A 17,220-nucleotide genomic window follows, 5' to 3' on the forward strand; every position below is an offset into this window, starting at 1 on the left:
GTTGACAACTTATGCCTAGCTCTGTTCATTAACCATCAACCATTCTTCCTGGAAAAAGGCCATTTCAGCCATGTCCTAGAAAAGTGCCATATAAACCCAATGTATTATTATTATTCCTATACACTATGTCCCCAATCAGGCAGGTTAGTAGTGAGTGGGTGGGATAGTCTGATGCAGCTCCACGGCAGGCTGAAGGACTGCTCTGGCTTAATGAATGGGAACACTAGAGGACTGCTCTGGGCCTAGCCTGCCATTCAGCGTTCTATTAACAGAGCTTTTACCTTTTCAACAGCAGGAACTGTAATTACCATAGCATAGAGAGGCAGGACAAAACACCCTGTCAGGAGAAGAGGGAGAAACTTACTGACAAATTCTGGGGGTTAAGGGGAGTGTTTTTCTTGTTCTTTATTTTCCCCTAGCAACATTAGCATGGTCCCTCTTTCATTCTGTATTCTGTTCGTTCTTTCATTCATTCTATTTTCTGTGCATTCTTATTCTGATTAACCAGCCTGACTCTCTTTTGACTTGTTGATTTGACAGTGGCCATTGCATCCTTTCGACTCTAGGTAATCTAGTCTACGTATACTGGTACAAGCCATCTACTTTACACAGACAAAGACAGATGCAAGCAATCACAATTAGGCTGCATGCAAAAAACAAATATACTTAAGCTGGCTAGGTGGTTTCATAACACTTTGCATAGGCATAAAACTACACTCCATTGCAATACCCCCATCAACAATTGTTACAAAATGCTACTTTTAATGAAGATTGAAGCTACTAGGCCTAAATGGTGTTACACTCATCATTTTGAGTTATCGGATGCCCACATCATGTCTCATTCATGTGTGAAAAGGCAAATAAAATATTTTTTCTTTTCTTTTTTCTTAACACTGTTTAGTGGCTCAATCTTCATTAACAGTAAAAGGCTACCTTGTTGACACCCAGTCCAGCCATGCAGTGACAGAACTGTCTGTCTCAACATCAGGACAATCATAGTCATACAGTGCATTTGGAAAGAATTCAGACCCCTTGACTTTTTCCGTATTTTGTTACGTTACAGCCTTATTCTAAAATTGATGAAATAGTTTTTTCCCCCATCTATCTACACACACTACCCCATAATGACAAGGTAGAAACAGGTTTTAAGATTTTTTTTGCAAATGTAGAAATGAAATGAAAATATCACATAAGTATTCAGACCCTTCACTCAGTACTTTGTTGAAGCACCTTTGGCAGTGATTACAGCCTCGAGTCTTCTTGGGTATGACGCTACAAGCTTGGCACACCTGTATTTGGGGAGTTTCTCCCATTCTTCTCTGCAGATCCTCTCAAGCTCCATCAGGTTGGATGGGGAGCGTCACTGCACAGCTATTTTCAGGTCTCTCCAGAGATCGGGTTCAAGTCCAGGCTGTAGCTGGGCCACTCAAGGACATGGAGACTTGTCCCAAAGCCACTCCTGCGCTGTCTTGGCTGTGTGCTTAGGGTCGTTGTTCTGTTGGAAGGTGAACCATCGCCCCAGTCTGAGGTCCTGAGCGCTTTGGAGCAGGTTTTCATCAAGGATCTCTCTGTACTTCACCGTAAGGATGGTACCAGGTTCATTCAGGCCAAAGACTTCAATCTAGATTTCATCAGACCAGAGAATCTTGTTTGTCATGGTCTGAGAGTCTTTAGGTGCCTTTTGGCAAACTTCAAGCGGGCTGTCATGTGCCTTTTACTGAAGAGTGGCATCCGTCTGGCCACTCTACCATAAAGGCCTGATTGGTGGAGTGCTGCAGAGATGGTTGTCCTTCTGGAAGGTTCTCCCATCTCCAAAGAGGAACTCTGGAGCTCTGTCAGACTGACCATCGGGTTCTTCGTCACCTCCCTGACCAAGGCCCTTCTCCCCCGATTGCTCATTTTGGCGTAACAAAATGTGGAAAAAGTGAAGGGGTCTGAATACTTTCAGAATGCACTGTATATTTCCCATATACTAAGTAGGCTACTAAGTAGGCTCCTCCCTGCTTCTCTCAGACAGACACATGGATATCAACCCTGTGTTAATGAGAGTAAAGTGAGAGAACGCTAAAACAAGTAATTAACACCTCCTGAATTCTTCTGTTACACCTGCTGCTGTTGGTGCTATGTGTTTACCTTGACAAGCTGAGACACGAGGGAGTGAGGGGTGGGAGAGAGACACACGAGGGAGTGAGGGGGGAGAGCGAGACACACGAGGGAGTGAGGAGGGGGAGAGCGAGACACACGAGGGAGTGAGGAGGGGGAGAGCGAGACACACGAGGGAGTGAGGAGGGGGAGAGACACACGAGGGAGTGAGGAGGGGAGAGACACACGAGGGAGTGAGGAGGGGAGAGACACACGAGGGAGTGAGGAGGGGGAGAGACACACGAGGGAGTGAGGAGGGGGAGAGACACACGAGGGAGTGAGGAGGGGGAGAGACACACGAGGGAGTGAGGAGGGGGAGAGACACACGAGGGAGTGAGGAGGGGGAGAGACACACGAGGGAGTGAGGAGGGGGAGAGACACACGAGGGAGTGAGGAGGGGGAGAGACACACGAGGGAGTGAGGAGGGGGAGAGACACACGAGGGAGTGAGGAGGGGGAGAGACACGAGGGAGTGAGGAGGGGGAGAGACACGAGGGAGTGAGGAGGGGGAGAGAGACACGAGGGAGTGAGGAGGGGGAGAGAGACACGAGGGAGTGAGGAGGGGAGAGAGACACGAGGGAGTGAGGAGGGGGAGAGAGACACGAGGGAGTGAGGAGGGGGAGAGAGACACGAGGGAGTGAGGAGGGGGAGAGAGACACGAGGGGAGTGAGGAGGGGGAGAGAGACACGAGGGAGTGAGGAGGGGGAGAGAGACACGAGGGAGTGAGGAGGGGAGAGAGACACGAGGGAGTGAGGAGGGGGAGAGAGACACGAGGGAGTGAGGAGGGGGAGAGAGACACGAGGGAGTGAGGAGGGGGAGAGAGACACGAGGGAGTGAGGAGGGGGAGAGAGACACGAGGGAGTGAGGAGGGGGAGAGACACGAGGGAGTGAGGAGGGGGAGAGAGACACGAGGGAGTGAGGAGGGGGAGAGAGACACGAGGGAGTGAGGAGGGGGAGAGACACGAGGGAGTGAGGAGGGAGAGAGACACGAGGGAGTGAGGAGGGGAGAGACACGAGGGAGTGAGGAGGGGGAGAGAGACACGAGGGAGTGAGGGGGGAGAGAGACACGAGGGAGTGAGGAGGGGGAGAGACACGAGGGAGTGAGGAGGGGGAGAGACACGAGGGAGTGAGGGGGGAGAGACACGAGGGAGTGAGGAGGGGGAGAGACACGAGGGAGTGAGGAGGGGGAGAGATACGAGGGAGTTAGGGGGGAGAGAGAGGGAAATTATAAAAAGAGGTGTGAGAAATCTCACAACAGTGTCAAAAAACCTCACAGTCAACAAAGATAAAAAGGGTCCAAGTAAACACGTGGGCAACGGTGAGAGTCAAACGAGGAGACAAATATAACTCCTCATTTCTGAATTGTGATGATGTGATATGACATGGGAAAGAGTGTCTAAGATGTTGACAGGAGATGGAGGTGGGTGGACATATTTGCCAGTCTCTTTCAGATTATACTGATAGGAGAAGAGATGTGTGTGAGACATTCTCAGGACTGTCATGGTGTGTGAGTGTGGAGAATCAGTTTGAAATACAACAGGGTGGAACTCAAAGTGCTGACAAAACAAGTTAGTAAACAGAAACAGACTGGCTAATCACATTCAAAAAGTCCAGTTTTTCCTCCTACAATGACACATAGTAGAGGAGAGCAGGTTATCCTCCCCTGGTAATAGCCAGCCCAGACGTGTCGTGTACCCCCAGACAGGAAGGGGGTCAAACAAACATTTGTCACGGCGCGGCGCCCTCACACTCGCCCGTCACGCCAACGGGGGAAATTTATCGGGCCACTTTTGTTCGTGTCAGAGCAGTCGTTGTCGATAAAGCTGGCCGTAATGTCTGCCACGCCTTCACAGAGCAGATTTACCTTCCTGACAAGCACATCCTGCTCCCTCCGCACTCAAGGTCCTGTTTAACACACCCGTGAGGAGGGAGGGATAGAGGATAGGATAGGACAGGGTTTCAAACTGCTTATCATCACCAATTTGACACAGCAGACAGTAATGACCTAACACACACACACACACACACACACACACACACACACACACACACACACACACACACACACACACACACACACACACACACCCTCGCCCAGTCTTCCGTCACTGTTGGCCTGTGAGGCAGGACGCATCCTCCAAACCCAAAGTGTAAATAACAGCAGGCTAGGGATGTAACCTTGCCTCCCGTGTCACACACACCCTTGGTGGATCTCTTTTTGTCTGGTCTCCTGGACTTGGGGGAAGGTGACAACGAGAGAGGAAGTTGATTGAGAGGCTCTATTATGTCTCAACTGTGATGGATGACACACTCCAGTCACCTTCAGAGCCCGGACACACACACCCACGCCGTGGGACCACACGCTCACCCCCTCCCAGCATCCTCTCTGGTAAATTACCTGAAAATCTCGCTGATATATTCAAAAGGGGCTAACCGTAACTTGGCATCTGGCGAGCATGTGAACGCATAACATGTCCAATTTAAGAGAACGAGTGTTTGTTAGGAGATGTATGGGGATGTATTGAAAATCCATTTCTGTTTTTCTGACATTGGCTGCTTGTTACTTCAGAAAGAGGATTTCATTATGTCGTGAGATTGTATGAGAGCGAGAGGTGTAAGAGACGTGTGTTTGACTTGATTTTAATTGTTCCCTCAGTCAGTCAGGAGATGACAATTAATTGAGTCAGTCTATCAGAAGACCTTGACTAGAAGGAGTCAGCAAGATGTCACTGCAGTCACCTACAACCATATTAAGCCAACAGGAGTTAGTTAGCTCAAAGCACACAGACAGAGGTTAGCTCACCTGGGACCATTCATCACAAAATGAGATTTTTAAAAAGTGATTCATCTTGGTACTTTTAAAGAAACATGGACAGTTATGGTACACCAAGACACGGTGGCATCAGTTTAATTGAAGCGTTTGCATCAGGGGCTTGATTCAGACAGACAGACAACCCCCTACCTGTGGTGGAAAAAGCACCCAAATGTCATACATAAGTAAAAGTATAGATAACTTCATAGAAAGTTACTCAAGAAAAGTGAAAGTCACACCGTGAAATACTACTTCAGTAAAAGTCTAAAAGTATTTGGTTTTAAAAATACTTAAGTATAAAAAGTAATTGTATTTGCTAAAATATACTTAATATATATATAATTTAAAATGTCTTCTATTAAGGAAAGTAGACAGCACCATTTTCTTGTTTTAAAAATGTATGGATAGCCAGGGGCACACTCCAACACTCAAGACATTATTTACAAATGATGCATGTGTGTTTAGTAAGTCCGCCAGAACAAAGGCAGTAGTGATGACCACATATTCTCTTGAAAATTGCTAAATTCACACACACATATCATGTTCTGCTAAACACACACACACAATCCAAATCAACCAATTGCATATTTCCTACAGGGCATTTAAACCTATTCATACCCAGACAGCGTGTGTGTGTGTGTGTGTGTGTGTGTGTGTGTGAGTGGCAGGTAGGGGTGTGTGGAGGGCAGGGCTGCTATATTCCTGCCTATCCCAGTCCACTGCTGATTCATAATTAGACCTGAACCCAGCACACCCACACCGGGGGAGGTCAGGGGGGGTGAGGCGCGGGGAGGTGCGGTCTGCCTGATGTGCACCAAATGAACAAATTATGATGGCCCCCTCCGGGTGTGATGGGGTCAAACGGCCCGCGCCCCGCCGCTGACAGTTCAATTTCCCCCCAACGCAGCCTCATTCGCCCAATGCTAATTATGAATGAAACGTTATCAGCCTTTGACAATTCCCCCCCCCTCCTACACACATACACACGGACAACGGAAGGAGGGTGTGTGTTTGGAGGGGTGGGATGGTTTAAAAGGCATTTGTGAGAGATCCTCTAATGTCAAAATGTTATTAGAGAGAGGGAGAATGAAAAGAGAGAGAAAGTAGGAAAGAAGAGGGAGAGAGAAAGGGAAAAACAGCGGGGAGAGGGAGATAGAGGAGAGGAGGGGTCAGAGACAGTGACCAGGGTTAATGTAAATGTCTTTGATAACCAGGCAGTAATTCTCTAAAAGGGCCGGAGCGCTCAGCTGAGACACACTCACCGCTTCTGTGGGCTGATTGGTGAGAAATAGAAATGACACCGGGGCAAGTGTGTGTCTGTGAAGGATATTGGTGTGAGTGAGAGAGAGAGAGACAGATAGGAAGTGGGTGGGTGATACTATGTGTGTGTGTGTGTCTGCTCGCACGTCTCTGAAATAAGTAGCGAGAGGGTTGTGAGGTTATTTACCCCAGTCTATGAATCCTGATGGCCATCATGTATTTATGCATAGGATTGACTCTCAATCAGATGCTGATGTGCAAACAGCACCCTGTTTAATCTGCATTTCTATTGTCTATTACTGCCTGGCCTTAACCTATCAGTAAACACACCACTCTACCTGAGACAGGCTGTCAATCACACACACACACACAAACACATGCACGCGCACACTGATACAAACGCACTGGATGAGTGAAGACAGAAAAAAAAGGACGAAAAGATTGTATACGTACGAGAGAGAACTTATTATTTGTAGGTAAGACAATGAATGTAATGGGAACATTATAGTGATGTTATAGGGACATATCTACTCTCTATAGAATTAGCTCATATTGGTTGATTGGTCACACATGCTCCTCAGCTAAAGTAGTGCTGGTACAAGGCCAACAAACACATACATCTAACATCAAAGATAAAAAGAGCCATTCAACTGGGAAAAGGTCACCCATAATGCATACACACACTGTAGACTACAGAGACACCAGGGAGAGAACAACTGACAGAGAGATGGAGAGAGAGACAGAGAGGGAGGTGGAGAGAGATGGAGAGAGACAGAAAGGGAGGTGGAGAGAGATGGAGAGAGAGAGAGGGAGGTGGAGAGGGAGTTCGAGAGGGAGGTGGAGAGAGATGGAGAGAGACAGAGAGGGAGGTGGAGAGAGAGACAGAGAGGGAGGTGGAGAGGGAGTTCAAGAGGGAGGTGGATGGAGGTTGGCATTGAGAGTTGTATGAACAGGGCACATGGAGAGAGGAAAACAGAACGACTGTAAAACACAGGAAATGCAATTGTATGAGTGGAGAGGGATATTATTTATAAATATGTCCAGGAAGGAGGAAAGGGAGATGATTTATAAATACAGTACCAATCAAAAGTTTGGACACACCTACTCAGTGTTTTTCTTTATTTTACTATTTTCTACATTGTTGAATAATAGTGAAGACATCAAAACTATGAAATAACACATATGGAATCATGTAGTAACCAAAAAAGTATTAAACAAAATATATTTATATTTGAGATTCTTCAAAGTAGCCACCTTTTGCAGTGATGACAGCTTTGCACACGCATGGAATTCTCTCAAACAGCTTCACCTGGAATGCTTTTCCAACAGTCTTGAAGGAGTTCACACATATGCTGAGCTCGTTGGCTGATTTTCCTTCACTCTGCGGTCCAACTCATCCCAAACCATCTCAATCTCACTTGGGTTGAAGTCGGGTGATTATGGAGGCCAGATCATCTGATGCCACACTCCATCACTCTCCTTCTTGGTCAAAAAGCCCTTACACAGCCTGGAGGTGTGTTGGGTCATTGTCCTGTTGAAAAACAAATGATAAGCCCAAACCAAATGGGATGGTGTATCGCTGCAAAACGCTGTGGTAGCCATGCTGGTCAAGTTTGCCTTGAATTCTAAATAAATCACAGACCGGCAAATCACTCCCATACCATCACACCTCCTCCATGCTTCACAGTGGGAACCACAAATGCAGAGATAATCCGTTCATCTACTGTACTCTGCGTCTCACAAAGACAGTGGTTGGAACCAAAAATCTCAAATTTGGACTCATCAGACCAAAGGACATATTTCCACCGGTATAATGTCACCAATATGTCCCTTCTTATTGATGTCCTTTAGTAGTGGTTTCTTTGCAGCAATTTGACCATGAAGGCCTGATTCACGCAGTCTCCTCTGAACAGTTGATGTTGTGATGTGTCTGTTACTTGAACTATTTGAAGCATTTATTTGGGCTGCAATCTGAGGTGCAGTTAACTCTAATGAATGCATCCTCTGCAGCAGAGGTAACACTGCCTTTCCTGTGCAGTCCTCATGAGATCCAGTTTCATCATAGTACTTGATGGTTTTTGCGACTGCACTTGAAGAAATGTTCAAAGTTCTTGAAATGTTCCAAATTGTCTGACCTTCATGTCTTAAATGGACTGTAGTTTCTCTTTGCTTATTTGAGCTGTTCTTGCCATAATATGGACTCACAACACAACTGATTGGCTCAAATGCATTAAGGAAAGAAATTCCACAAATTAACTGTTAACAAGGCACACCTGTTAATTGAAATGCATTCCAGGTAAGTACCTCGTGAAGCTGGTTGAGAGAATGCCAAGAGTGTGCAAAGCTGTCATCCAGGCAAAGGGTGGCTACATTGAAGAATCTCAAATATAAAATATATTTTGATTTGCTTAACACCTTTTTGGTTACAACATGATTATTTCATAGTTTTTATGTCTTCACTATTATTCTACAATGTAGAAAATAGTCAAAAGAAAGAAAAACCCTTGCATGAGTCGGTGTGTCCAAACCTTTGACTGGTACTGTATGTCCAGGAAGGAGGAAAGGGAGATAATTTACACAATGCCTTTGGAAAGTATTCAGACCCCTTGACTTTTTCCACATTCTGTTAGGTTACAGCCTTATTCTAAAATGGATTAAATTGCCCCCCCCCTCAATCTACACACAATACCCCATAATGACAAAGCAAAACCAGATTTTTTTTGTGCTAATTAATTGAAAATAAAAAACGGAAATATCACATTTACGCATTCAGAACCTTCACTCTGTACTTTGTTGGAGCACCATGAGCAGCTATTATCACCTCAAGTCTTCTTGGGTGTGACACTACAAGCTGGCACACCTGTATTTGGGAAGTTTCTTCCATTCTTCTCTGCAGATCTTCTCAAGCTCTATCAGGTTGGATGGGGAGCGTTGCTGCACAGATATTCTCAGGTCTCTCCAGAGATGTTCGATCAGGTTCAAGTCTGGGCTCTGCCTTGGCCACTCACGGACATTCAGAGACTAGTCCTGAAAGCCACTCCTGCGTTGTCTTGGCTGTGTTCCTAGGGTCGGTGTCCTGTTGGAAAGTGAACCTTTGCCCCAGTCTGAGGTCCTGAGCGCTCAGTAGCAGGTTTTAATCAAAGACCTCTCTGTACTTTTCTCCGTTCATCTTCGCCTTGATCCTGACTAGTCTCCCAGTCCCTGAAAAACATCCACACAGCATGATGCTGCCACCACCATGCTTCACCGTAGGGATGGTGCCAGGTTTCCTCCAGACGTGACACTTGACATTTAGACCAAAGAGTTCAATCTTGGTTTCATCAGACCAGATAATCTTGTTTCTCATGGTCTGAGAGTCTTTAGGTGCCTTTTGGCAAACTCCAAGCAGGCTGTCATGTGCCTTTTACTGAGGAGTGGCTTCCGTCTGGCCACTCTACCATAAAGGCCTGTCCATCTGGAAGGTTCTCCCATCTCCACAGAAGAACTCTCGTGCTCTGTCAGAGTGACCATCGGGTTCTAAGTCACCTCCCTGACCAAGGCCGATTGCTCAGTTTGGCCGTGCGGCCAGCTCTAGGAAGAGTCTTGGTGGTTCCAACTTATTCCATTTAAGATTGATGGAGGCCACTGTGTTCTTGGGGGCCTTCAATGCAGCAGAAATGCTTTGGTACCCTTCCTCAGATCTGTGCTTCGACACAATCCTGTCTTGGCGCTCTATGGACAATTCCTTCGACCTCATGGCTTGGTTTTTGCTCCGACATGCGCGGTCAACTATGGGACCTTATATAGACAGGTGTGTGCCCCTCCAAATCATGTCCAATCAATTTAATTTTCCACAGATGGACTCCAATCAAGTTGTGGACACATCTTAAGGATTATCAATGGAAACAGGGTGCACATGAGCTCAATTTGTAGTCTCATAGCAGAGGGCCTGAATACTTATGTAAATACATTTTTTTTTGCTTCGTCATTATGGGGTATTGTGTGTAGATTGATGAGGACATTTTTTTATTTAATTCATTTTAGAATAAGGCTGTAATGTAATAAAATGTGGAAAAATTCAAGGGGTCTGAATACTTTCCGAAGGCACTGTAAATATGTCCAGGAAGGAGGAAAGGGAGATGATTTATAAATATGTCCAAGAAGGAGGAAAGGGTCAACAGCCAACTCCAGGAGGAGATTCCAGCCACTGGAGAGGCAGTCTTTTAAAGACACTCTACTGTACAGTATGGTCCAACACGTTTCTCTCTCAGCTGTCACACACACACACACCAAGGGAGGGATAAACAGACAGACAGATCTACACACACACTCTCACCTGGATGGTGGAGGAGACATTGGAGAGTGACAGGCCCTCCAGGTCTCCTAGCAGGCTAGGGGAGAGGACAGAAGACTTGAGCTGGGTCACTGGTGCAGGAGTGACTACAGGACACACACACAGAACACTTATGAGATGAATTCCAACTGGAAATCTTGTGGTATTTTTCCTAGCTACATGCAGACAGAAAACTCACAGTCACCCAGATCCAACAGAGACACCTCCTTCGTTGACTTCACCTCCACCTGGAGAAATGACCAGCAGAATCCTACATGAGAAACATACTGTCCCTAGACTGTCTTTGAACAGGTGCTGGAGAAAATATTAATTAATGTTCGACCCTTAGGTCTGTGTCAGACTGTCAAACATATTTATAGTAAAACACTTGGCAGAGTACAGCACAGTATATCATAACATAGGAGTTTTATTTTTTAGCTAATGTTCCAACATGAATGGCAGATGAATGAAGGCTATAGATGAAAGAGAAAGAAGAACGAGTATGAAAGAGAGAAAGATGACAGGCAGAATATTAAAGTAAAGTCTGTCTGTATGTCTTTGTGGGAATGTAGTCTACACTGCCCTATTTGACTGACAGTGTCTATACAATGCAGTAACATGATATTCCTAAACATGTCAGCTATGTGCATAAAATTATATTTATTTCTCAGGCTGCTGTGTGTACAGTGGGGGGGAAAAAGTATTTGATCCCCTACTGATTTTGTATGTTTGCCCACTGACAAAGAAATGATCAGTCTATTTTAATGTTAGGTTTATATGAACAGTGAGAGACAGAATAACAACAAAAATATCGAGAAAAACGCATGTCAAAAGTGTTATAAATTGATTTGCATTTTAATGAGGGAAATAAGTATTTGACCCCCTCTCAATCAGAAAGATTTCTGGCTCCCAGGTGTCTTTTATACAGGGAAAGAGCTGAGATTAGGAGCACACTCTTAAAGGGAGTGCTCCTAACCGCAGCTTGTTACCTGTATAAAAGACACCTGTCCACAGAAGCAATCAATCAATCAGATTCCAAACCATGGCCAAGACCAAAGAGCTCTCCAAGGATGTCAGGGACAAGATTGTAGACCTACACAAGGCTGGAATGGGCTACAAGACCCTCGCCAAGCAGCTTGGTGAGAAGGTGACAACATTTGGTGTGATTATTCGCAAATGGAAGAAACACAAAAGAACTGTCAATATCCCTCGGCCTGGGGCTCCATGCAAGAGCTCACCTCGTGGAGTTGCAATGATCATAAGAATGGTGAGGAATCAGCCCAGAACTACACGGGAGGATCTTGTCAATGATCTCAAGGCAGCTGGGACCATAGTCACCAAGAAAACAATTGGTAACACACTACGCCGTGAAGGACTAAAATCCTGCAGCGCCCGCAAGGTCCCCTGCTGAAGAATACATATACATGCCCGTCTGAAGTTTGCCAATGAACATCTGAATGACTCAGAGGACAACTGGTGAAAGTGTTGTGGTCAGATGAGACCAAAATGGAGCTCTTTGGCATCAACTCAACTCGCCGTGTTTGGAGAAGGAGGAATGCTGCCTATGACCCCAAGAACACCATCTCCACCGTCAAACATGGAGGTGGAAACATTATGCTTTGGGGGTGTTTTCTGCTATGGGGACAGGACAACTTCACCGCATCATTTGACGGGGCCATGTACTGTCAAATCTTGGGTGAGAACCTCCTTCCCTCAACAAAGGAGTGGCTCAAGAAGAAGTACATTAAGGTCCTGGAGTGGCCTAGCCAGTCTCCAGACCTTAATCCCATAGAAAATCTGTGGAGGGAGCTGAAGGTTCGAGTTGCCAAACGTCAGCCTCGAAACCTTAATGACTTGGAGAAGATCTGTAAAGACGAGTGGGACAAAATCCCTCCTGAGATGTGTGCAAATCTGGTGGCCAACTACAAGAAACGTCTGAACTCTGTGATTGCCAACAAGGGTTTTGCCACCAAGTACTAAGTCATGTTTTGCAGAGGGGTCAAATACTTATTTCCCTCATTAAAATGCAAATCAATTTAGAACATTTTTGACATGCGTTTTTCTGGATTTCTTTGTTGTTATTCTGTCTCTCACTGTTCATATAAACCTACTATTAAAATTATAGACTGATCATTTCTTTGTCAGTGGGCAAATGTTCAAAATCAGCAGGGGATCAAATACTTTTTCCCCCCACTGTATATACATCTGGAGGGTGGGCCAGCCGTGAGACATGTCGTGTCACAACCGATAGATACATTCCATTGACTCTACCTCCTACCACTAGGCCAGGCTTGTCAAACGGCGACTCAGAATATTAGGACGTGCATCGTCACATATACAATACAACATGCAACAATAAAAAAGCATTTAAACATACAGGCGCTTTTACGGCCCTCTGTCTCTCCATGCCCTCCTAACCAACCACAGCCCTGTTCACTTCTCATAAAGAACCATATAATTCCACTCTGCTTACTGCAGGATCCACAAATGGAGGAGTGTGTGTGAGAAGGCATAATAGTGAAAACAAACAATGATGTTAGAGGGCGTATCTTCTCAGATCGTCTCTGATGGATGCTTGGTGGCAAAGAAGAAACCCTTGTTAACAGGCGGAGTGAGAGAGAGAGAGAGAGAAAAAGGGAGAGAAAAGACGGAGAGATGCATAATGCATAGGTCGTAGGAGCAAAGTGTGTAAAATGAAAATGTCAGTGCAGAAAGAGAGGGATTCAGAAAGAGAGAATCAGAAAGAGAGAGGGGGAGAACCAGAGAGAGAATCAGAAAGAGAGGGGGAGAATCAGAAAGAGAGAGGGGCTGCGTTTCAAACTCATATTACTGCATGGTCGGAACTAGAAGCACAAGCATTTCGCTACACTTGCATTAACACCTGCTAACCATGTGTATGTGACAAATAGATTTGATTTGATAAAAAAGACACACCCTCCCCCACTTACCTTATGCCCTTGGGGGAATCCCCGTCACCATCTTGTCCATCGGTCCAAACAATTAGCCAAACAAGGTAACATCGCAATGTAAGCCCCTCAGCCCTTATTTTTGATAGAGTTTGCGAGTGTACAATTATGTTCACTTCGGGGCCTGAAACACCCCATAATTCAATTTGCAATGACTGTACATCCGCTAAGAAAAGTCAGGCAAAACTTAAAACCTCAACGTCAATATGGAGAAGTAAACATACAAGTGTAAGTAAAAACAAATGTAAATAAATTAGAAATTGTGCTACTAATGCACAAACACGTCTCATAAAATTCATGACGTTTTTGTTTGGTTAGCTTTTGGAAATTGTAGAAATAAATGTTTTTCCTTCTTCAGAAGTTCCAGCTAGGCAGGCAAATGTTAGTTAACTAATTAATTTGCTAGCTATCATACAGTAGAGGTATAGTCATAATTATATAGTTAATATAAGTAGACATGCAATCATAATTGACTGTAGCGCATATAAAGCACCCACAAGCTACCGGTGGCTGAAAACACAATCGTCACGGGATGAACGAGTGATGTATTTCCGGGCAAGGGCGGTCCATTTAAAATGAAGTCCTTCCTCCCTTGCCCTGCAAGTGTAAACTCGTCAGACGTCATCAGAAGTGTCCAATTAATTTAAGGCCTGAGGGGAGAGGGTGTGTCTGTTAAGTGTTTGGAATGCAGCCAGGGATAATCAGAAAGAGAATCAGAAAGAGAAAGAGAATCAGAAAGAGAAAGAGAATCAGAGAGCGAGTGGGAGAGAATCAGAGAGCGAGTGGGAGAGAATCAGAGAGCGGGAGGGAGAGAATCAGAAAGCGGGAGGGAGAGAATCAGAAAGCGGGAGGGAGAGAATCAGAAAGCGGGAGGGAGAGAATCAGAAAGCGGGAGGGAGAGAATCAGAAAGCGGGAGGGAGAGAATCAGAGAGCGGGAGGGAGAGAATCAGAAAGCGGGAGGGAGAGAATCAGAAAGCGGGAGGGAGAGAATCAGAAAGCGGGAGGGAGAGAATCAGAAAGCGGGAGGGAGAGAATCAGAAAGCGGGAGGGAGAGAATCAGAAAGCGGGAGGGAGAGAATCAGAAAGCGGGAGGGAGAGAATCAGAAAGCGGGAGGGAGAGAATCAGAAAGCGGGAGGGAGAGAATCAGAAAGCGGGAGGGAGAGAATCAGAAAGCGGGAGGGAGAGAATCAGAAAGCGGGAGGGAGAGAATCAGAAAGCGGGAGGGAGAGAATCAGAAAGCGGGAGGGAGAGAATCAGAAAGCGGGAGGGAGAGAATCAGAGAGCGGGAGGGAGAGAATCAGAGAGCGGGAGGGAGAGAATCAGAAAGCGGGAGGGAGAGAATCAGAAAGCGGGAGGGAGAGAATCAGAAAGCGGGAGGGAGAGAATCAGAAAGCGGGAGGGAGAGAATCAGAGAGCGGGAGGGAGAGAATCAGAAAGCGGGAGGGAGAGAATCAGAAAGCGGGAGGGAGAGAATCAGAAAGCGGGAGGGAGAGAATCAGAGAGCGGGAGGGAGAGAATCAGAAAGCGGGAGGGAGAGAATCAGAAAGCGGGAGGGAGAGAATCAGAAAGCGGGAGGGAGAGAATCAGAAAGCGGGAGGGAGAGAATCAGAAAGCGGGAGGGAGAGAATCAGAAAGCGGGAGGGAGAGAATCAGAAAGCGGGAGGGAGAGAATCAGAAAGCGGGAGGGAGAGAATCAGAAAGCGGGAGGGAGAGAATCAGAAAGCGGGAGGGAGAGAATCAGAAAGCGGGAGGGAGAGAATCAGAAAGCGGGAGGGAGAGAATCAGAAAGCGGGAGGGAGAGAATCAGAAAGCGGGAGGGAGAGAATCAGAAAGCGGGAGGGAGAGAATCAGAAAGCGGGAGGGAGAGAATCAGAAAGCGGGAGGGAGAGAATCAGAAAGCGGGAGGGAGAGAATCAGAAAGCGGGAGGGAGAGAATCAGAAAGCGGGAGGGAGAGAATCAGAAAGCGGGAGGGAGAGAATCAGAAAGCGGGAGGGAGAGAATCAGAAAGCGGGAGGGAGAGAATCAGAAAGCGGGAGGGAGAGAATCAGAAAGCGGGAGGGAGAGAATCAGAAAGCGGGAGGGAGAGAATCAGAAAGCGGGAGGGAGAGAATCAGAAAGCGGGAGGGAGAGAATCAGAGAGCGGGAGGGAGAGAATCAGAAAGCGGGAGGGAGAGAATCAGAGAGCGGGAGGGAGAGAATCAGAAAGCGGGAGGGAGAGAATCAGAAAGCGGGAGGGAGAGAATCAGAAAGCGGGAGGGAGAGAATCAGAAAGCGGGAGGGAGAGAATCAGAACGCGGGAGGGAGAGAATCAGAAAGCGGGAGAAAAGGATGAGGTGAGAGATAAAGCAAGAAGAAACAAAGAAGCAGACCAAATCATATTCCGCTGTGTAAAATGTGATTTCTCTGCCTCCAGTAGCTCTTCAAAGACACTGTTCACACTCACTAACACACTGTATACTGTTGTACCATGATGAACAGAGGGTTGGTTCATACTCTCTTATTTACGGTGTGGACAGCAGCTCAGATTGGACACAGGTCAACAGACCTTCATCTGTTCAGAGTCAGACCACGGCCTCAATTCAATCAACTGCAGATAAAGGAACACTCAAGAGAGTTAACGCTAGCTGTATCTTAGATGTTAAGCATGCTAGAACTGACACACCTAGCAAGCTGTTGGCCTCCCAGTTGGTTGGTTGTCTCACCTTGGGTTTGGCTTTAGACTTGGTCTTCTTCTTGTGTTCAGTGCCTGAGTCAGAGTCTGATTCTGAATCAGAGGAGCTCTCTTCTGCAGACGAACTGCTGGCCTCTTTAGCAACGTTCCCATTCTCATCCGAATCCCTGACACAGGACACACACATGAACGAACACACACGCACGTTGAGGAGAGAGAGAACACAAAAGGTTGTAAGAGTTCAACCTCCAAATCACATTCCAACACTTTTCAATCTGTAACTGATAAAGGAGTGTTTAAAGATGATTTCCCATGAGGAAATATAAGGAATAGGGCACCTTAAACATATGTTAAACTGAAGACTGTAATACATTAACGCGTGTTTCCTATAACCAAAACATAAATAACATGAAGTTTCAATACGAAGGGGAAAGTGTTACGCATCTATCCATTCAAACACTTTCCATTCTGCACCACGTAGTGCAGTCTGCTGGAGCTCACATTACATCTATCCATTCAAACACTTTCCATTCTGCACCACGTAGTGCAGTCTGCTGGAGCTCACATTACATCTATCCATTCAAACACTTTCCATTCTGCACCACGTAGTGCAGTCTGCTGGAGCTCACATTACATCTATCCATTCAAACACTTTCCATTCTGCACCACGTAGTGCAGTCTGCTGGAGCTCACATTACATCTATCCATTCAAACACTTTCCATTCTGCACCACGTAGTGCAGTCTGCTGGAGCTCACATTACATCTATCCATTCAAACACTTTCCATTCTGCACCACGTAGTGCAGTCTGCTGGAGCTCACATTACATCTATCCATTCAAACACTTTCCATTCTGCACCACGTAGTGCAGTCTGCTGGAGCTCACATTACATCTATCCATTCAAACACTTTCCATTCTGCACCACGTAGTGCAGTCTGCTGGAGCTCACATTACATCTATCCATTCAAACACTTTCCATTCTGCACCACGTAGTGCAGTCTGCTGGAGCTCACATTACATCTATCCATTCAAACACTTTCCATTCTGCACCACGT

The 17,220-nt window shown here is 46.1% G+C and overlaps 1 protein-coding gene across 3 annotated transcripts in view; it reads right to left on the reverse strand.

Moving 5' to 3' along the window:
• Window positions 1–17,220, reverse strand: part of LOC106568153 (adaptor related protein complex 3 subunit beta 1) — an 86,449-nt gene that overhangs the window by 20,768 nt on the left and 48,461 nt on the right. For all 3 annotated transcript variants that reach the window (XM_014138251.2, XM_014138242.2, XM_014138233.2), the window contains exons 20-22: window positions 16,197–16,332; window positions 10,725–10,773; window positions 10,529–10,632 (exon numbers count right to left, since the gene is read on the reverse strand). In XM_014138251.2, coding sequence (XP_013993726.1) covers window positions 10,529–10,632; window positions 10,725–10,773; window positions 16,197–16,332 — 289 coding nt within the window. The remainder of the gene's footprint in view (window positions 1–10,528; window positions 10,633–10,724; window positions 10,774–16,196; window positions 16,333–17,220) is intronic.

Source organism: Salmo salar, chromosome ssa01 (genome assembly GCF_905237065.1).
Source record: "Salmo salar chromosome ssa01, Ssal_v3.1, whole genome shotgun sequence".
Classification (NCBI taxonomy): Eukaryota; Metazoa; Chordata; class Actinopteri; order Salmoniformes; family Salmonidae; genus Salmo; species Salmo salar.